General features: G+C 40.9%; 1 protein-coding gene across 1 annotated transcript; it reads left to right on the plus strand.

Annotated features, from left to right (window-relative positions):
- The first annotated feature begins 570 nt into the window (after window positions 1-570).
- Window positions 571-927, plus strand: LOC142176375 (uncharacterized). The gene has a single exon (XM_075243810.1). The coding sequence runs from the start codon at window positions 571-573 to the stop codon at window positions 925-927; it is 357 nt and encodes a 118-aa protein (XP_075099911.1).
- The last annotated feature ends 22,245 nt before the right edge of the window (window positions 928-23,172 follow it).

Below are 23,172 nucleotides of genomic sequence, written 5' to 3' on the forward strand. Positions count from 1 at the left end.
GGGCAACATGACGTGACCGGAAAGAAGGAGCATGTCATTTACTATCTGAGCAAGAAGTTTACTAGTTATGAAGCCAAGTACACTTTATTGGAAAGAACTTGCTATGCTTTGACATGGGTCGCTCAGAAGCTGAGGCATTATTTGCAAGCTTACACCACCTACCTCATAACCAGGTTGGATCCTTTAAAGTATATATTTCAGAAACCAATGCCCACTGGGAGATTAGCAAAGTGGCAGATCTTGCTCACGGAGTTTGACATAGTCTATGTCACTCGCACGACAATGAAAACCCAGGCGTTAGCGGATCATTTGGCTAAGAACCCGATTGATGATGAGTACCAACCTTTGAGAACTTACTTCCCAGATGAAGAAGTAAATTCAGTTGAGGCAATATCTGAAGACAATCATGCTTGGAAAATGTTCTTTGATGGGGCGGTAAACACAAAGGGTGTTGGAATTGGGGCAATTTTGATCTCACCCACTGGTCAGCACTATCCAGCCATAGCTCAGCTTTGTTTCTTTTGTACAAACAACACTGCCGAGTATGAAGCCTGCATTATGGGTATAAACATGGCAATAGACCAAAATGTCGAAGAGTTGTTGATCATGGGAGACTCAGATCTGATTATCCGGCAAGCCCAAGGAGAATGGGAAACCCGAGATGTTAAGCTTATCCCTTACAAGAAGCATGTGGAAGACCTCAGCAAGCGATTTAAGTCAATAGAGTTCAGGTACATTCCTCGTTGTCACAACGAATTAGCCGACGCACTTGCTACTTTGGCCTCAATGTTGCCGTATCCAGGCAATGCTCACGTAGATCCCTTGGAAATTCAAATTCGGGAAAGCCAAGGTTATTGTAATACAATTGAAGCAGCACCAAATACCCAACCATGGTACCATGACATCAAAAAGTTTCTGAAAACTTAAGAATACCCCGAGCAAGCCAGTGGAGACCAAAAGAGAACCATTAGGCGGCACGCGAGTGGTTTCTTTTTGAGTGGGGATGTCTTATACAAGAGAACTCCGAACCTCAATTTGTTAAGATATGTTGACGCAGAGAGGCTGGAAGAATCATGCATGAGGTACACGCGGGAGTATGCGGGCCCCACATAAACGGGTACGTTTTAGCAAAGAAAATCCTTCGAGCGGGTTATTACTGGATGACCATGGAAAAGGATTGTTTTAGTTTCGTTCGGAAGTGTCATCAGTGTCAGGTGCACGGTGATTTGATTCATGCACCTCCCACAGAACTGCATCCCATGCCTGCACCTTGGCCATTTGTTGCCTGGGGCATGGACGTCATTGGGTCAATCGAGCCAAAAGCCTCAAATGGACACAGATTCATACTAGTTGCCATTGACTACTTTACAAAATGGGTTGAAGCAATCACTCTCAAGTATGTCACCAAGAAAGTTGTGGTAGATTTCGTGCACTCCAATCTTATCTGCCGTTTTGGCATTCCTGCAACTATTATCACAGATAATGCTGCAAACTTGAATAGTCATTTGATGGGGGAGATATGCGAACAATTCAAGATAACGCATTAGAATTCTACTCCCTATCGCCCTAAAGCCAATGGTGCCGTTGAAGCAAAAAATAAGAACATCAAAAGGATTTTGAGAAAGATGATTCAAAGTTCCAGGCAGTGGCATGAAAAGTTGTCGTTTGCATTCTTGGGATATCGCACTACTGTGCGCACATCAATTGGAGACACCCCGTATCTTTTGGTTTATGGCACGGAAGCTATAATACCCGCCGAGGTCGAAATCCCCTCTCTCCGAATCATTGTTGAAGCCGAAATTGAAGACAGTGAGTGGGTTAAAACCCGTCTGGAACAATTAACCTTGATCGATGAAAAGCGAATGGCTGCGGTCTGCCACGGGCAGTTGTACCAACAAAGAATGGCTCGTGCCTATAACAAGAAAGTGCGACCTAGAAATTTTGAAGTGGGGCAACTCGTTTTAAGGCGTATTCTTCCCCATCACCAGGAAGCAAAAGGAAAATTCGCTCCTAATTGGAAGGGCCCATACGTCATCAGAAAGATATTGCCGAGAGGAGCATTGTATCTGGGCGATATCGAAGGAAATGATCCTGAAGCAGCTGTAAATGCGGATGCAGTCAAAAGGTACTATGTTTAGTCTTTCTGTAACAACAACATTGTCCGATTGGGAAGATGAAGGCTTTTATTCTCGCTACCCAAACACTATCTACCCTTTGCAAACCCATTTGTGCCGGTTACTCTTTGAAAGTGTTGAAAAAAAAAAGAGAAAGAAGAAGATGTTTTCCTGAACTACGTTCGACTTGATTCCGAAAGGATACGTAGGCAGTCTCTCTATGGGGTTCAGTCACACCAAAATAAAAATCCAAATTCCCTCAAAAATGAAACTGGGGCAAATGTTGTAATGGTCCTGCGATAATCCCGCTTGAATGGTTCCAAAGTTGTCATTCGATCCAAATCATTTTTACCCAAATCCTTTCAAGTCTTTCCGATCAATCAGTGAGAATGTTCAAGTATCAGAGGATACAGCTACTTGGATCCGATGCAATAAAGTGAGAGAAATAAAATGAGAGAGTCTTATTGGTGAAAACCCACACGGGCACCATAAGGCGACGGTGAGCAGAAAAATTGAAAATGAGAGAGCCTGTTTAGTGAAAACTCGTAAAGAGTGCTATCAGGCGACGGTGAGAAGAGAAATGAGAGAGGTCGATTGGCGAAAACCCGCAAAGGGCGCCGTCGATCGAAAAGAAGACACCCCCCACCAATGAAAGAGTCCTGGCCAGGTTTCTCGATTTAGAGATATGGTTCACAGTGAGTTAGATAGTTGTGCATATCGGGTATCCAGTCCAAGAAGTATGTCATGTCTATTGAAGTCTGCATGCACCCCAGATAAGTCCTTCTTTCCCCCAAAAGGGACGCTTCTCCTTAAATTCATTTTTCTTATCCTTTCTTTACTTTTCCTTGAATCCCTTTCGGTCTAACTCTATTCCGAAACTAATACGAAGAAAAAGTGGCAAGATTGGTTTTACAGGGTTTTGTTTAATAAAGCCAAGTCCAAAGAAAAGTACCCAGCCTCAGTGGGTGCATCAAGTCGATCCCAACTGGCCATGATAGCCGATGCTCTGAAATCAGAGTTATTGAAAATGAAAAGAAATCCAAAGTCAAAAGCCCGTAGAAGCAGATTAAAATGAAAGGGTCAAAGCCTTATACGGTTGAGCCGTCATGATAAATTTTGAAAAGTTGAGTTCCTCGATTTTAGGAGAGAGAGACCAATCTTTAATAAAATCCAGCAAGTGGAAGAGGTTCTCGCCAAAAGAGTTGGGCCGAGATCAAGTGATCAAAAACAATGAAGGCCACAAAACCGACCACCATTTCAAACTAACAATTGTTCTTTGTTTGAAAATTGAAACAGGTGCAATCCAAAGAAACAGTGAAAGAAACAGGTGTAACCAAAATGGAAAAAGAAATGTGCAAGCGCTAGAAATAGCTTAGCAACAATAATCAACCCAAAGGGAAGTCTCCTCCAAATTCTTTCCTGCATTTGTTTTTACTAAAAAATGAATTGAAAGAAAATAGATAAGAAGAAAAAAAAAGGTAGTTTAGAAGCCCCAAAATCAAACTTTTACCTTTTTACCAACATTAGGCCTCTTATCCCTGAGTTGAGATTTTAGACATAGGGCCTCCATTCCCTAGTCGCCTTTTACCAACATTAGGGCTCCAATCCCTGAGTTGAACCTTTTTAGACATAGGGCCTCCATTCCCTAGTTGCCTTTACCAATAATAGGGCTCCAGTCCCTAAGTTGAGATTTTTAGACATAGAGCCTTCATTCTCTAGTCGCCTTTTACCAACATTAGGGCTCCAATCCCTGAGTTGAACCTTTTTAGACATAGGTCCTCCATTCCCTAGTCACATTTCGCCAACATTAGGGCTCCAATCTCTGAGTTGAGCGATTTTCCTTTAGCCGACATTAGGGCTTCAATCCCTGAGTTTGAGCGTTTCCTTTACCCGACATTAGGGCTCTAATCCCTGAGTTGAGCGATTTTTCCTTAGCCGACATTAGGGCTCCAATCCCTGAGTTGAGCGTTTCCTTAGCCGACATTAGGGCTCCAATCCCTGAGTTGAGCGATTTTTCCTTAGCCAACATTAGGGCTCCAATCCCTGAGTTGAGCGATTTTTCCTTAGCCGACATTAGGGCTCCAATCCCTGAGTTGAGCGTTTCCTTAGCCGACATTAGGGCTCCAATCCCTGAGTTGAGCGATTTTTCCTTAGCCGATATTAGGGCTCCAATCCCTGAGTTGAGCGTTTCCTTGGCCGACATTAGGACTTCAATCCCTGAGTTGAGCGTTTCCTTTACCCGACATTAAGGCTCCAATCCCTGAGTTGAGCATTTCCTTAGTCGACATTAGGGCTCCAATCCCTGCGTTGAGCGATTTTTCCTTAGCTGACATTAGAGCTCCAATCCCTGAGTTGAGCATTTCCTTAGCCGACATTAGGGCTCCAATCCATGAGTTGAGCATTTCCTTTAGCCGACATTAGGGCTCCAATACCTGAGTTGAGCGATTTTTCCTTAGCCGACATTAGAGCTCCAATCCCTGAGTTGAGCGTTTCCTTAGCCGACATTAGGGCTCTAATCCCTGAGTTGAGCATTTCCTTTACCCGACATTAGGGCTCCAATCCCTGAGTTGAGAGTTTCCTTAGCCGACATTAGGGCTCCAATCCCTAAGTTGAGCGTTTCCTTAGCTGACATTAGGGCTCCAATCCCTGAGTTGAGCGTTTCCTTAGCCGACATTAGGGCTCCAATCCCTGAGTTGAGCGTTTCCTTTACCCGACATTAGGGCTCCAATCCCTGAGTTGAGCGTTTCCTTAGCCGACATTAGGGCTCCAATCCCTGAGTTGAGCGATTTTTTCCTTAGCCGACATTAGGGCTCCAATCCCTGAGTTGAGCATTTCCTTGGCCGATATTAGGGCTCCAATCCCTGAGTTGAGCATTTCCTTTAGCCAACATTAGGGCTCCAATCCCTGAGTTGAGCGAGTTTCCTTTAGCCAACATTAGGGCTCCAATCAATGAGTTGCGCCTTTTAGACTTGGGGTTACCAATCCCCTCATCAATTCCGCAGATTTTTATGGCAAATAACTCACGAAATTTTCCTAGTGAAACTGGGGCAGAAAAATTTCGTTCGTTTGTTTGTTTTGTTGTCTGAGCAGGTTTTACCTCGAGGCACAGGGATCGAGATGACCTATAGAATGAGCCTCCATCCAGAATAAGGAAAAGAATAAAAGAACAAAAAAAAAGATGAGCTCCAATACCAGAGCAAACAAAGGTGCGGATAGCCTGAAATTTGATTGAAGTCATGAGCTCCGCCAATCCCGTTTCGCTCAATGCTTGCAAAAATGAACAAGCGCCCACCACTTGCGAGCATCAAGATTCAGATCAAAGTCTACAAGCAAGATCAGCTAAGACTCAAGATCAAGTTTAGAAAGAATTATGGATAGGGATCTTGTACCTCATGGTTGATAAGCATAACTAACTTAGTTTTATTTTTCCTTTGGTATAATAAGGAGGTCGGTAAAGCAGTAGTAACAGCATGCAGCAGCAGTAACAGCAAAGTTGCAGTCCCATGGTAGTCCCAGCTACCAAAACTTCCCGAACTACATTGACCTGATTCCTGTTTAGCCCAGGATATGTAGGAAACCTTCGAAGCAAAGGTTCGGTCAAATATTTCAAAAAAATGCTTCACACGGAGTACTCGAACGGGCAAAAATTGCTCGTATTCGCTCACTTTATCTTTGCACGAAAACCCTGCATGTTTTCGAACAAAGAGGGGCAGCTGTGAGCACGTGATTTTTGCTCTCACAACAATTACTCCAAAAGAAATCAAAAAATAAAACAAATTGTCTTTTTGTATAATCTTTAGAATCTGCGTGGCATTTCGGATAGTTATTTGTAGTTTTGTCTGTGATTGTTTATTTTTAATTAAAAATCCAAAAAAATATGTTGCATGAATTTAGGATTTTATTCTGCTATTAAGAATTAATTAAATCATATTTGGAATGAAAATCACAAAAAATATTATTTTTGATAATTTTGTCATTTTTATTGTTTAATGGTGTGATTTTGTTTAATTAATATTTGATATTGTGTGTTAATTATTGCTAAGAATCAATTAATGTCTGTGTAATATAATTGTTGTTTTATAATTTATTTTTAGGATTTTGGTAAATTCGGAATTAAACTAGGAATTAAAAAGGAAAAGAACAAAAAATAGAAAAGAAAATTGGACTGGGCCATTTCATTTTTGGGCCAAAATCAGGCCCAAACGAAACCTATACCCGGTCCAAACCTTCAGCTCTCAAAGACGCATCAGACGACGTCGTTTTGAGACCAGCGAATCTCGACCGTTCATCCATCCTCATCCAACGGTCCAAGATCTCACCCCATAACCCCACCCGTTTTCCCTGGATCGACCCAGTCCCCCACTGAGACCAAAACGACTCTGTTTTATATAAGTGAAGTGATGCAAACCGTTGATCTCATCAGATCTAATGGCTTGGATTCACTCACCCATCACATATATATATATATTTTCAAACACACCCAACACCCCCTAAGCTACCCCCCTCTCTTCGTCTCTCTCAACAAACCAGACGACCCCAAGAACCCTAGCCAGTCGCCACCCTTCCCTTTCGCCTGAAACCTGGCGGCGGCAACGCCGGTGACCACCAAAACGACACCCCTGAGCCATCTCCCCATCTACAACACGAATCCATGAACCATTTGCCTCGAATCACCCCACATCTTCTCGAATCTTCAATCGAAGTTTCGAGCTGACCATGAAACCACCCCAATCCACCCCTAATTAACACAACACCACCACTAGGCTTCCCTCATCCCTAAACCATCAACAGATTCCCTCGAATCTCGTTGGATCACCTCGAATCTTCAATCAAAGATCTCCCCTCCAAGCCCTAGCCTGTCCTTGACCCCAGACTAACACCCAATAATCCCCTTTACCTCCTCGTCCTTAATCCCTAACCAAATTGGCTCGAACATTAGTAAAAACCATCGAATGACGAGTCTAGGGTTTCAACGGTTCAAGACGTGTCAAAGCTTCAGGGTAGATTGGTTTCTATTCAGTATTGTAGGCCTATTTCTCACGAAATAGTCATATAATACTGACTAGGACTCAAGTTCGAAAGGGCATACTGTTGAAATTCGAGAAAAGAACAGTAAGTTCTTTATAATTTCTTTTGTTTCCTTCTATAGTTTTGTTTGTCTATTTTAAATTGTATCTTTGTTTTGATTTGTTTCTTGTCATTTGTTCAGTACTTCTCTCCTTCTCATCAGACCGTTTATTGGGTCCAAGTTCTCTAATTGTTGGTTATATGCTGTAAACTGTTTGGTCACTTTATTGATTAATTCGTTATGTGTGAGTTAGTTTAACCTAATAGTAGTTTTAATCCTGGCCTTGATTTCATAGTCCATTTCAGTAGGTTTCTTTTGTTTTTTTGTTTAATAATGTATGCTAGACTTTCTGGCATTGGTTCAGGTTTGTCCCATATATGTGATGTGTGGCTCTTTGTTCTTTGATATTCATCAATCTTCGTTAAGTTCCGTATATCGCAGGATTTCCTTCACTCTATTTAGCTTAATTTGGAATTATGAATTAATCATTCTCATAATGTGTCACTGGTGATTGGAAGTTTGACCTGGATAGTTCAATAGGTTTGTGTTCTGATTCATGGTAATGTTGTTATTGGGTCTTCTGTTAAGTATCAATGAATTTTGATTTCAGCTTTAGCTTTAGCTTCAATGTTCTGCTAAGCTCCTTTGTTTGTTGATGTGATTTTGGTTAGAAGTTTAGTCCAGAATTTAGGAAGTTGAATTGGTTATAGCTGCAGTTTTAATGTAGATTTTAGAGTTTAGTTTGGGGATTTGAAAACCTAAAAATGGGGTTTAGAGTGAGTGGACTGCCAGTTGAGTATGTAGTGAATCATTAAATTAATGAATAATTTAATCAAAAGAGGGAATCTTAGTGCAAATACATCCTGGCTGACATCTTTAAAGGTGGGAAGTCAGATGTAGGATGACTTAAATAATAAAAGCTGAGAATGCACATGGAAATAGGTAGTGAAACCTGTTGTACAGTAGGATAGGCATTACTTTTTTGAACTTCAGGAGATTTTTAAATAAGAAAACCCATGCCTAGACAACAAAAGGTGGAAAGGACAGATTAGGAAATATACTTTAAGTCTGGGCAACCTGTTTATTTTGAAGGAGGAGGGCTATAAAATCAAACGAGAGGAAGAAGGAGGGGGGACTGGAAAAATTGAAAAGGGAAAAAGTTAAGATTGAGAGAAATTTTTCAGGGGTCAAAAACACAAAGAATATTAGTGATTTTTAATCAGTCTGTGAGAGTTTGAGTTTGAAGTTTGGTCTTTGAAGTCAAATTCAGGAATCAAACTCAAAAGGGTTTATTCTTAGACATCTATGAGTTCACTTTCAGTTTTTTTTTGTGTCAGTGTATGAGAGGTTGCTGCTTGTTTTCAATTGGGGTCCATTGGTTTATGTTCAGTTGAGTTTGGGTTTATTTGAGTAGTGTTGTTCGATTTTCAAAACACTCCTGGTTTCTATATGTGTTTCTGGGTTCAAGCTTGACATAGTTTGGGGCTGTTGAGTTCAAATTGCTGCTATTAATCTTCCATGCCTCGACTGACTCTTTTTCTTCATTGTAATCTCGAATCCAGGTACACTTTTGTCTCCAGTTGAACGTGGAATCTTGTTTCAAGTGTATAAATGATCCAGAAAGTCAATGACAAGGAACTTTTGTTAATCTGAATCTATTGAGAATTGTTGTAGTTTTAATATTTCAATTAGATTACTTATGTTGTCAAGAACTATATTGAACTACTAGACTGATTTTGTTTGTTTTTGGCTGATTTTGGGTTAAGTTAACGATTAGCTTGGTTTAGTTCACACTGATAGTGTAATGCATGATTTTAGTAGGCACCTGGGTGTATTCGAATGAACTATATGAGACTGTATTTGGACCAAAAAAATGGATTTCGAGTTAGCTAGATCATGTGAATTATTGGATTGTTAAGTATTAGATCCTCTTTTGTAGTTTGTCATTAAACAATTGCATGTTTAATAATAAATCAGCAGGCAGTTAGAACAGCGTGAAGTAATTGATTATGTTATCATACGTCAAGCCCAAGTTAAGTATTAGACTAGTAAGTTTAGTTCGAGCTAGTATCAAACTAGTTAGCCTGTGCTGAGTAATCAATCTCCAGTAGGAATAAATAAATACACATCATTATTCCATGCGTTATTATCAAGTGCATATAGCAATAGCGTGAAATAACTGAGCATGCCGTCATTTCTTTTTTTTTTTTTTAAATTTGAAATCTGTTTGGTAAGAATCAAGGATCAGTAGCTAATTAAAAGTCTTGAAGTGGGCCTATTAAATACCTTTCTCGTTTGGGCAAATTTTAAGGCCCGCGCTCGAACAGTCTTCGCTAATGGACCGTTGTTTCAATTCATATTCTTCGGGCTTACTTTTGAGCCCAATGGCACGTTTATTTTAAATATATTGCTTGGCCCGTATTGGACCTGAAACATTTTAATTAGGATATTTTCTTTTTAGAGACAAAACAAAAAAAAATAAAAATAAAAAATCATAGTTTGCTTTTAGGCTTGCCCTTTTAAAAATAAAATGAGTCGAGCCTCGCCCAATAAAATGCACAAACTGCGGGGGCCCTCATAAATGTATATATTAAAAATACTTAGAATACGGGATGAGCCGCCTAGCGAACTTCACGGCTTTCCCAAAGATAATAACGCGTTAGACTCTTTAGGCGCAATTTTAATTAAATTACATTCTTAAATTCGGGTGCGCATTTATGTAACCCAAATCCAAATCTCAACGGAGTCGGAATGTATTAACAACCACGGGTGCATTGATTGCGACGTGGTTCGAGATGCATTTTCACGACGTTGCAATTCTATTAAAAATAATAATAAAAGCGGTTTAAACTTAATAAAAGCACACAAGTTATAACATGTATTAAAATCAGATAATTAGCCAGTATAACAATTTAAGCGACCGTGCTAGAACCACGGGATCCGTGGGTGCCTAACACCTTCCCTCGGGTCAACAGAATTCCTTACTTAGAATTTCTGGTTCGCAAACTTCATTTGGAAAGTCGAAAATTTTCTCGATTTGGGATTCAAGATAAACCGGTGACTTGGGAAACCAAAAGCTAAACCTTTCCCAAGTGGCGACTCTGAAACAAATAAATAATCCCATTTTCGAATAATGTCACTTAAAATGGAAAAACTCCCTCACGCATTTATCCTTCGGGGTAGGTGTGTAAAAAGGAGGTGTGACAATATCGAACCATGATACAAAGTTAGATTGTCAAGTTCGTGACCTAGAGACCGATCGAGAATGAGATCGACTAATATTGAGACCGAGCAAGATAGAGATCGAGCAAGATCAAGGAAAGCTTATTGAGACAAATAACGAAAAGTTGAAATATCCGCAATCGGGCGAAGATCATGGCGAGAATCCCGGCACGTATCAAGAAAAGGCCGATTAATTAGCTAATCATGAGATTTCTTACCTCATATAGAGTTGTAACAAGAGTAGGACTCCCATACTATATAAAGGGAGCATGATAATTTGTAAAGGGGCATCATATTCACGCAATACAAAACAATATACTATCATTTTCTAGCTTTCATTATCTTGTTATTCTGTTCACAAGCCAATTGAAACATCTTTGGTTCAAGGTTGATCGAACTCGAGGGCCAAGGATATTCAATTTCTGTGGTTGTATTTATTCTTTTATCGTCAATTTCAATACTGATTTGTTCTTCTTATTTTGTACCAAGTTATATCACGTATCCTTAAAACCATGTATAAATTCAATTGTTATCCGATTTTAGGACAAACATTTTGGCGCCCACCATGAGACTAAGTATAATAGTATTGACTCATTTGCTATGCTTGTAGATTCCTTTGTAAAGGAACACGCCGGGGCCATCAAGGTCGAAACCAGAAAGTCAGACCTTTTCAAGGTAAGGCATAAGGAGAACGAAATGCTTAGAAAATTCGTGTCTCGATTTCAAATGGAACGGATGGACTTGCCGCCGGTCGCTGATGATTGGGATGTTCAAGCTTTCACTCAAGGGCTCAACATTCAAAGCTTAGTGACTTCACAACAATTGAAGCAGAATTTGATAGAATACCTGGATGTTACTTGCACCGATGTGCATAATTGGTACCAGTCAAAGATCAAGGTTGAGGACGATCAACTTGGGGCTCCTTCGGGGTCCGTTTATCCTATTAGATCCGTCAATAGAATCAAGGGGGATATAGACCGAGAACCAAGGTTGAACAGATATCGATATCATCCGTATAATGGAGATCGTAGAGACAGGGATCTGGGGAAATTCTGCATGGAATGAAAGAAGAAATGATCGAGGTCAAGGTCTATGAGGACTCATGAGCAAGAATGGCTTCGATAGATCTATCGGTCCCACAGAAGCACCACGATTATCGGAATACAACTTTAATGTGGACGCAATTGCCATCGTATCGGTCATTGGGCGTATCAAAGATACCAAGTGGCCTCGATCTTTGCAAACTGATCCAACGCAAAGGGATACCAACCAAATATGCAATTATCATGGACCACATGGTCACATGACAGAGGATTGTTGACAAGTAAGGGAGGAAGTAGCCCGGTTGTTCAACAATGGTCACCTTCGAGAATTTTTGAGGGACCGAGCTAAGAACCACTTCAGAAACAGGGACTCCAACAAACAAAATGAACAAAATGAACCCTAGCACATCAACCATATGATCATCGGAGGGGTTAATCTTCCTCGAGGCCCGATGATGAAACGCACCAAAGTGTCAATCACAAGGGAAAAACGGACTCGAGATTACCTACCAGAAGAGACTCTATCTTTCAACGACGAGGATGCAGAAGAAATTATGCAACCCCATAATGATGCACTGGTAATTTCTGTACTTATGAATAAAACTCAAGTCAAACGTGTGCTAATTGATCCAGGTAGCTCGGCCAACATCATTCGATTAAGGGTCGTAGAACAACTCGGCCTACAGGACCAGATTGTACCAGCAACCCGAGTGCTAAATGGATTCAACATGGCTTGCGAAACTAGTAAGGGAGAAATATCATTGCCAGTAAACATAGCCGGTACCACCCAGAAGACCAAGTTCTATGTAATCGAGGGGGACATGAGATACAACGCCCTTTTCAGAAGACCATGGATCCATAACATGAGGGTCATGCCCTCGACCCTTTACCAGGTATTAAAATTTCCAACACCATAGGGGATAAAGACGGTTTATGGGGAACAACCCACCGCAAAGGAGATGTTTGCCTTCGATGAAGTAATTCCAAAATCAACAATCTCATCGACGAAGGACTCAGGTTCGAAAGCAAAACATGAAGCCAAATAGCAATCATCGGAACCAGCCTCGACCCAGTTGGACAAGCAAGGATTGACGAAGACGATGAACAGGGTTCCTCGATCCTTTATCGTCCCTGATGATTCTGATGCTACCAAATCAACGGTTGAATAGCTGGAGCAGATCGTGCTGATCGAACATCTGCCCGATCGAAAGGTATACCTAGGCACGGGGTTAACTCTCGATCTTAGGAAAAATCTCGTTCAATTCCTTACAGTTAATATGGATTGTTTTGCTTGGTCCTATCTTGATATGACAGGGATCCCACTGGAGATCACTACTCACAAGCTGAGCTGGGACCCGAAGTTCTGTCCGATAAAGCAGAAAAGGAGACCCTAGTTCGAGATCAAGCATGTCTTCATTAAGGACGAGGTAACTAAACTACTTAAAATAGGGTCCATCCGGAAGGTCAAATACCCGGAATGGTTAGCAAACGTAGTAGTAGTTCCTAAGAATGGGAACAAACTAAGAATGTATGTAGATTATAAAGATTTATATAAGGCATGCCCCAAAAATTCCTTCCATTTGCCTAATATCGATCGCATGATCGATGCTACGGCCAGCCACGAGATTCTCAGTTTTATCAATGCCTATTCTGGGTACAACCAAATAAGGATGAACCCGGGTGACGAAGAAAAACCTCTTTCATCATTAAGTATGGCATTTACTGCTATAACATAATGCCATTTGGATTAAAAATGCCAGTGCCACTTACCAACAACTAGTGAACCGAATGTTCGAAGAACAAATAGGAAAAACTATGGAAGTTTATATTGACCATATGTTAGTTAAGTTTCTGCGAGCAGAGGAGCATTTAAAGCATTTGCAGGAAACCTTCCATATATTGAAGAAGTACAACATGAAGCTGAATACAGAAAAGTGTGCATTCGGGGTCAGGTCCGATAAATTTCTCGGATTCACTGTATTCAATCGAGGGATCGAGATCAACTCTAACAAGATCAAAGCTATAGAGGACATTATAGTAGTGGGTAATGTGAAGGATGTACAAAGGTTAACCAGGCACATTGCAGCCCTGGGGCGATTCATCTCGAGGTCGTCTAATAAAAGCTATCGGGTTTTCTCATGGCTGAAAAAGAAAAACAACTTCACATGGACCCTAGAATGCCAACGAGCCTTAGAAGAACTTAAGCGATACTAATCAAGCCTGTCATTATTTCACACGCCAAGGGCAGATGAACGACTATACTTGTATCTAGCAGTATCAGAAACAGCGATAAGTGGAGTCCTAGTCCGAGAAGAGCAAGGTACACAATTTCTGATTTATTATGTTAGTAGGACCTTAGGTGAGGACGAAACTAGATATCCTCACCTATAAAAATTGTCACTCGCCTTGCTAAGTGCCTCTAGAAAACTGAAACCATACTTTTAGTGTCATCCTATATGTGTTGTGACAACCTACCTTTTACGAAATATAATGCATAAACCCAAATTTTTGGGGCGATTGGTCAAATGGGCCATGGAAATCAGTGGGTATGATATCGAATATCAACCCTAAACAATCATTAAATCCCAAATTTTGGCAGATTTTATGGCCGACTTTACGCCGACCCTAATACCCAAAGTCTAAAAAGAGTTGTTGATAAACTCGAGAATGTTTTTGGGAATCTGGACCCTCTTTACAGACGGTGCCTCAAATGTAAATGGGTCTAGAATTGGCATTGTTTTGAATCCACCCACAGGCATTATAGTTAGACAATCTATTAGAACTATAAAATTGACTAACAACAAGGTCGAATACGAGACCATAATTGCATGTCTCGAACTGGCCAAAGGCTTGGGGGCTGAGGTGATCAAAGGTAAGTGTGACTCCCTCCTTGTAGTAAATAAAGTTAATAGAACGTTCGAAGTCAGAAAAGAACGAATGCAAAAATACCTAGACAAGTTATAGGTAACATTACATCGGTTCAAAGAGTGGATTTTGCAGCACGTGCCTCGAGATCAAAATAGTGAGGCTGATGCCCTTACGAACTTAGGATCCTTGGTCGAAGATGACGAGCTCAACTTGGGGGCGGTCGTACAGCTCATGAGGTCGGTAGTTGAGGAAGGTCACGCCGGAATTAACTCCACAAGATTCACTTGGAATTGGAGAAATAAATACATAGAGTAACTGAAGACCGGGAAACTTCCCTCGGATCCAAAAGAATCGAGGGTCTTCGCAAAAAAGCAGCCCGATTTAGCTTGTCCAAGGATGAAACCTTTCTCTGGAGAATGTTCGATGGTCCCCTAGCAATATGTTTGGGACCGGGAGATATCAAGTATGTTTTGAGGGAAGTCCATGAAGGCACATGCGAGAAGCACTATGGTGCCGAATCATTGGTTTGAAAGGTAATCAGAGTCGGCTATTACTAGGTCGATATGGAAAAAGATGCGAAGGAGTTCGTGCAAAAAAGTTATAAGTGCCAAAGACATGCTCCGATGATTCATCAACCCGCAGAGCTGCTGCTTTCAATTTTATCATCATGGTCGTTCATGAAGTGGGGGATTGATATCGTCGGCCCTCTTCCATTGGCACTAGGTAAGACTCAATTTGTCTTATTTATGACTGACTATTTTTCTAAGTGGGTTGAAGCACAGACATACAAGAAGGTCAGGGAGAAGGAAGTCATCGACTTCATTTGGGACCACATCATATGTCGGTTCGAGATATCATCCAAAATTGCATGTGACAATGGAAAATAGTTTATCGATAGTATAGTGACCAAATTTCTCGAGGACCATAAGATCAAAAGGATCTTGCAACACCTTATCACCCTAGTGGGAACAGAGAAGACGAATCGACCAACAAAACCATAATCCAAAACCTTAAGAAAAGGTTAACTGATGCTAAAGGAAAATGGAAAGAGATCATGCTCGAAATTTTTTGGGCATATTGCACAACTTCGAAGTCCACTACTGGGGCTACCCTATTCTCATTGGTTTATGGTGCCGAAGCTCTACTATCGGTCGAAGTCGGGGAGCCGAGTATCATATTTTGATATGCAACAAAGGAATCGAATGACAAGGCCATGAATACAAGTCTGGAGCTATTAGATAAAAGGCGTGAAGCTGCCCTTGTTCGATTGGTTGCCCAAAAGCAACGGATCGAAAGGTACTATAATCAAAGGACCAACCTTTGATACTTCAATATTGGGGACTTAGTACTAAGGAAGGTCACATTAAACACTCGGAATCCAAACAAAGGGAAATTGGTTTCGAACTGGGAAGGGCCATCCAGATTCTCGAGATAACAGGGAAAGGGTCCTATAAGCTCAGAGTGATAAACGGAGAACAACTACCGAACAATTGGAAAGTAACTCATCTTAAACGATATTACTACTAAGATACAACCCCATTTCAATTCTATCTATTTTTGGACTAATAATTACAGGTGATACGACAAGGAGCGGCACGAAGTCTTTAGGTCGGAAAGCACGCGTTGCACTCTTTTTCCCTTGAACGTTTTTGTCCCAATTGGGTTTTTCGGCAAGGTTTTTAACGAGGAAAAGTGGATCATGCTAACTTAAAATCGAAGGTCGATCACGAATCAGTATCAAAGATATCACTAACAGTATCTGAGGTTCCTCTACAATCAACCTCGAATACTGGGAGGCTTTACCCTCGGATGTCAACCTTTTGCAAGAAAATTACTTTGTAATAGCAAGGTCTCGATAGGTAAGATTTGTTGTAAGGGACAAACGGTCAAATCAACCGTGCTCACATAGGTTGCTCGAGCCCTGCCATAAAACATGTATGCATGTGTAAACATTTTCACAAGAATAAAGAGAAGTATTTTCCTTGCAATTATTTCAACTTTGTACTTTCGATCTCTTAAGGAAACAAGCTCAAGGGCCTATTGTAACCAGAGTTCGGATGATCAAGCCCACACTCGGGGATTGTCGTCCGAAAAACAAACTCGAACATATCAAACTATTAATTATCGAGGGCACAAGACCTCTATGGCAACCCCGAATTTTAAAATCCACGGCCATACCCACTTGGGGACTATTATCTTAGGCAATCCTGGATAACTTAGGAAAGCAAGCTCACTGGGTTATGCTCGAATTAAAAGGCTACGGCCGCATTAACAAGGCTCAGAGACGTCCGAGAACCGTAACCAAAAAATAGGCCTTCGAAATTTTCATAACTGGTTTTAAAGGCTACCCTCGACAAATTATGGTCTGAGTTGCTTACTTTGGGAGAAGGTTCCTGGTAACCCCAAAACTCCAAGATGACTCAAAAGCAAAAATAATGTAAAGGCAAGATTGTTCGAACTTGCACAACCTAAGCTATTTTATTCTAACCTTTGTGAATACAAGTAATAAAGAAAAGGAATATTCGAACGCCAAAAGGGAAAAGAAAGCCTTGTATATATTTACACAATAGTCTTACAAAAGCCAAAATATCTTAATTCAAAAAAATTCACAATGGCCGAAATGGCCTCAAAAAGATGCAAAAGGAAAAACAAAAAATATAAAGGCCTAAGTGGCCTGGTCTTCATCGGAGGAAACATATCTGACCTCGGGAGTGTCCCCACCTTTAGACTCATTTAAACTATCTGAGTCTTCTTCGGGAAAGGCCAGGTTTTAAGCCCTGGCTTCCTCTGCTTTAGCGTTCTCAAGTTTAGTAGTATATCAAAGCCCTGAGTATAGACTCCCTCAAGGGTTTCCCTTCGAGCTTGCCACTTTTCATGATCCACCATGTTCTTTGCCTGCACTTGGATGGCCTCGACATCGACCTTATACTGAGCCACTTTAGCATCGGCCTTGGTGTCGGCCACGACCACCTCATATTTGGCCGCCTCGAGCTCATTGTCCAAGTTTGCTAATTGGGATTTAAGCTCCTCAATTTTCTTGGCCTGCACCGAGGCCTTCTCTCTTGCAGCTCTGAGCTGGATCTCGGCCGACTCCAGTTATGTTTGGGCAGCTTTCCTTTTTGAGGCTAGGATGTCCATATTTTCTTGAACTCTTCAGCCTCAGCTCGATTTTTATCTACTTGTTTCTGAAGCTCCCCAATTTGTTCAAGCCTCTACCGGACCTACAGAATTGGATCATTAGTCATTATCTCCAATTCGTCTTCACTATCGTGAAAGACTCAGAATACCTGCTCGGCCATCTCGTCATGCTCATCCCCACCCGTTACTAGATCGGCCTGAAGCTTCTCACTAAGAAGCTTGTAGGTATCACTTTTCTTAATGAGGTCCTGGACCTCAGCCTCGTGATGAGTTAATCCTCTCGATATAAGAGGAAAGCCTCGTGATACAACACCGAAGCTTGCAAGCGTAAGGGAAAATGTTATTACAACTTTTAAATTTAGAATATATGAGAAGAAAAGACACGCGAATTTACCCAATTTAATGCTTGTTGGGCTTCATTGAATAGGCAAGGGGTTTCCACCTCGTCCATCACTGTCTGATCTTCTTCGACCACTAAACACCAAAGGTAACTAGCGACCCCCACGGGGGTAGAGAAAACCCGGTCGTCCCTTGGGATAGAAAATGCCATTGACCATCTTCGGTCAAGATTAATACTTGGGGTTGGGAATAGATCCACCAGTTTGGAGCTCGACAAACACTCGGTTGCACTAGACAACGGCTCTTTTCTTCACATCGGTATGTCACCGAGCCCAGTGACGTCTTCCAAAGCAGCGGCTTCGACCCCATCAAAAAAGCCATGGATATTAGTCACCCCTTGGGGACTCAACATACTAACCTCACGAAGCATGATGTTCAAAATCTGAGGAGACCCACTGATGTTAATCGCTCCAAGTTTGTCTATCGGGGCACTTACCGTAGCTCAAGAACCATCTCTCCCGGTCTCTCTCTCAACTCCCATAACTTGGGGCAGGATGGGCTCGACCCTTTCTGGCTTGGAAGCTTCAGCTAGAGCTCTCTCACTATTTCAGCTTCAGCGCCTGCCGATTCGAGAACTTTTTATACGGTGACACCACCCCGCACGTGGCCACCAGTTTGGATACTCATCCCTTAATTGGAGGATTATGTATGAGGAAATAGCTCCGGTGTCTCCCTGGGTTTGCGTGACCTCTTCGTCGATTTCTTCTTTTTCGAGCCTGGGGAACTCGGAGCCCTTTTCCTTTTCTTCTCTTTGGCCTGCTTTGGAGTAGGTTGTCGGGGAAGGACTTCTTCACTACTAGATGGGGGCCTCATTGCAACATCCTTCCTGAGGCCTACAAAGGGAAAAAGATGAGTAAGCTTGAGAAGAAGCCTGAACAATAACCGTTCTAAGAAAGAAAATTACCATGATTGCGAGCCTCCCATCGACCCTTCGATAACTCCATAGAAGCATGCTCGGAGTATGATCTCTGTGACACCAGGCCCTCGACCCATTGCTTGACTCACGGACTACTTTCGGCACCTGGGCCACAACTGCAACACCAAAAACATAGATGAGGAAAGAAGATAATAAGTAAAACAACAAAATTGGATATTCAAGGCGAAGTAATACTCACGATTTGTGTTCCAGTTCTTAGGAAACGACATATCTTCAGCAGGGATTAGGTCTGAAGTCCTTATTCAGACAAATCAGCCCATCCAACCTCGGTCACAAGTCTCGTCTATGCTCAAGAATGAGGCCTTGATGGCCCGACGAGTAAGCTTGATCAGCCCCCTCGATAGATTCAGAGACTATAAAGGCACATAAGGTGATCGAGGGTGAAATGACATCCCTCGATTTTTCTCACGAAGAATCGAAGGAGAATCACTATTCTCCAGGAAGGATGGATCTGGCCAAGGGTCACATCATACCTATTGCAGAAGGCGACGATGACAGGGTCTAAGGGACCCACCGTTAAAGGGTAAGTGTAAAAACTTAGGAAACCCTCCACGTGGGTAGTGATCGACTCCTCGAGCGAAGGTACTAAAACATGTTTATCGACCCAGTGGAAATCCTCTTTAACTTTGGGAAGGAGTTTATAAGTTATCGTGCATATATACCTCGAGACTGGTTCACAACGACTAGGTACTGAGGAGGTCTTTTCAATCCTAAAATCGGTGACAGTAGGGCACCCTCCCGGAATGAAATCCTCAAGGGGATATTCCGCTATAGCTCCGACGTAGGCGGGTCGTGAATAAGAGGCGGCCTCCTTTTATGGTACAGTTTTGGAAGTCTTTGCCATTATAGAGCAGAAGAAAAGGGAATTAGGATGGTATGTGGTTTTCTAAAAGTTCTTGAAATTTGGGTACAAAAATTGTAAAGCGAAGAGATTTAAAGAAAAACAAGGATGGAAGAAGATTTGAACATAAAATATGAATAGAGGAAGGTTACAGTACTTATAGCTTGCCGGCGACGGTTTAGAACTCATGGTGGCCGATCAACAACTGACAGGCATTTAATACCTTGTAACTAGACCAATGGGATGTTTTGAGTTGTTGCTTACATCATGATCGGGTGTATTAGTGACATTCACCATTTACATCATGGCCTATCAAGGCGGAGCTCGGAAATTCATGTCGTTTCTTGTCATCTTCTCTCCGAGAAACGAGGGGACTATCTGTATATGGTCAAAACCAGACTAGCCCTTTTGTCTTACTAATCGATATCGGAATATTACAGGCCAAGTTTCAACCTCGTGTTATATCGAACCATGATGCAATGTTAGATTATCGAGTTCGTGACCCAGAGACCGATCAAGAGTGAGATCAACCAAGATTGAGACCGAGCAAGATAGATATCGAGCGAGATCAAGGAAAGCTTACCAAGACAAATAACAGAAAGCCAAAATATCCGCAATCGAGCTAGGATCACGGTGAGAATCCTGGCACGTATCAAGAATAGACCAATTAATTAGCTAATCATGAGATTTCTTACCTCATATAGAATTGTAATAAGAGTAGGATTCCCCTACTATATAAAGAGGGTCTGATCATTTGTAAAAGGGTCATCATATTCACGCAATACAAAGCAATATACTATCATTTTCTAGCTTTCATTATCTTGTTATTCTATTCACAAGCCAGTTGAAACATCTTTGGTTCAAGGGTGATTGAACTCAAGGGCCAAAAATATTCAATTTGTGTGGTTTACATTTATTCTTTTATCGTCAATTTCAATACTAATTTATTCTCCTTAATTTGTACCAAGTTATATCACGTGCCCTTAAAACCACATATAAATTCAATTGTTATCTGGTTTTAGGATAAACAGAAGTGAAAAGTTAAAACGTGACAAGTAAAAGTGAACGGAGGGAGTATAAGATTGGGGGTATGAGTGACTAATTTCATGGATGAATTTGACCTTTTTTCTTTTACATGTATTTCACATATGTGACATTTGAAATGGTCTCAAATAGAATCGTTAAAAATGAAGGACATATATCATATATTCTAGAACCAAAATGTGGTTCTTTTGGACTCAAAGAACTAAAATGTGTGGAAAACAATATAGTGACATTTTTATATAAAACGCCCTTTTAAAGGGCGATATACCTTAACGGCCGTTTGCCCAATTAAGTGTAGCGCCCTTTAAATGGGCGTTATATTCTAACGTAAATAAAGCGGGAATTTATAGCGCCCTTTATTAAGACGCTATAGTATAACTCTTAATAAAGGGCGCTATACATATATAAAGGTCGTCCCTTTCCCCTTCCCCACAGAACATAATCGTCCCCCTCCCCCCACCAAATTAAAAATCCAACAGCGTTCCTCTCCATTTTTAATCAAAAAAAGCCTCAAGTGGAACCCACCGGTCCCATAAAAAGTGTAGATTCTTGATCCCACGTCCTAGCTAAGGCATTATCTCGGAGTAGGTTGCTTGTTTCTGTTCCAAATCACCAAATCTTCAATTTTTCAAAAACTTTAAATCGAGGTATTCTGACTTAGTTTTTGTTAAAACTCGTATAAAAAATGCATATTAGTTGTTTTTTTATGTGCTCTATGTTATTTGTGATTGTTTTGCGATTTAACTAATTTGTTATTTTTTTATCCGGGCTATAGTATTAGTGTGCTAAAATTTTTTAGTAAAATAGAGAAATTGTTATTAGTTGTTAAAAGAATATTAATTAGTTACTTTGTTGTGGTATATGTATTTTCGTGATTGTTTTGTGATTAAATTGATTTAGTATTTTTATCCGATTTAGATTATATATTGAAAAGACTAGTAAACTAGATAAATTGTTACTTAAGATTCCCTGTAGTGGTAACTTGTGGCGTAATGTGGTGCTCGTATTTGTAATGTAGTGCCCTTTTAGCGTAGTAAAATATAGTGCCCTTTAGCGTAGTATCCTTGTAGTTATAGAAATTAATCTTTTAAGTATCTCTTATACCCAAAAGTACGTCAAAAAACGGATAGTTCAAACACAAACTATCTCCAATTCTAGTCAACAAACGTAAGAAAATAACATGAGAAAACAACAATATTTGTCAAACTCAGTATTGTTATATGAATATTTAATAATTAAATCCTGTATATTTATGAAATTAATTATTTAGTTTATTATAGTAAAAAATAAGTGAATAACAAACAAACATATAAAATAATAAAACTAACATATAAAATAATAAACTAACATATACAATAATAAACTAACATATAAAATAACAGACCTGTTGAGTGATAAATCGGAAAAAATTTCACATCATGAACATAAGAATTCAAGATACCTTAGTGCTACTGGGCCTCAAATATTGTGTCCGGAACCAAAATGGGAATATTTATTAAATCTTGTATAGTTATGAAAATTAATTATTTAATTTTGTTATAGTCAAAAATAGGTGAATAACAAACAAACATATAGCAGCATATCGGTGAGGGAGCGACCGCTTGCACGAGTATGGCTGGCAGGTTACAGATCTGGCTGCCCGGACATTGCAGCGAGCCCGAGATGATGAGCACTTAGGATATGAGGCTAATTATATGGCGCCAGAGCAGTACCATCGTGGTCCAGTAGTGCAGCCTGAACGTGGTTGACGTGGCAGGCGTGGCCATAGAGGTAGGGGTGTCCCGTGAGGTTGTGGGAGCCGGCGAGGAGGTGGTCCCCAGCTAGGGGGCGTTGAGTAACCTGTTGAGGATGTTGGAGTTGATCAGCCGGGTGACCATCCTGAGCCACACCATGCTCCTAGTGATGTGCCCTCATTTAGCCTGGGACTTACTCTAGGGACTTTGCAGGTGACCCCATCAGCTCTGTTGTTGATCGTGGGCATGACTATTACCTCACATGACTGGGATGAGTATTTTCTTGACCCTCCAGAGGCATTAACGGTTGCTGATGATCATTTGGTACGAGATGTGGATAGTGGGCGCCGACTGAGTTATGGCTCATCATCGAGGGATGTTGAGGATCTTTCACAGGATTTGATTAGTTTGCATTACTATTATTTATATTTGTATTTATCTCATTGATTAGTCATAAATATCTAAATAATTTTTTTTGAAGCCATCATCCTCGCCTGTCACGGCGGCCACTTTGTACGACACTTACATGTTTGAGACGGATGATTATATTTAGGAGCCCGCTGAGACCATGGTAAGACATTTTAAATTTTTTGTAGCTAACACGTGCATTACTAATATATATTTCATATACTAAAATATCTTATTATTCTATAGGTTATTTCTGGACCGTTGGCCCCTTCTACCGAGCCTGCCAACCTTACTGACAATCATGCTGCAGCACATCCTCCGATAAAGAGGCGACGTAATGAGGATGATCCTGATAAT

Source organism: Nicotiana tabacum, chromosome 3, assembly GCF_000715075.1.
Source record: "Nicotiana tabacum cultivar K326 chromosome 3, ASM71507v2, whole genome shotgun sequence".
Classification (NCBI taxonomy): Eukaryota; Viridiplantae; Streptophyta; class Magnoliopsida; order Solanales; family Solanaceae; genus Nicotiana; species Nicotiana tabacum.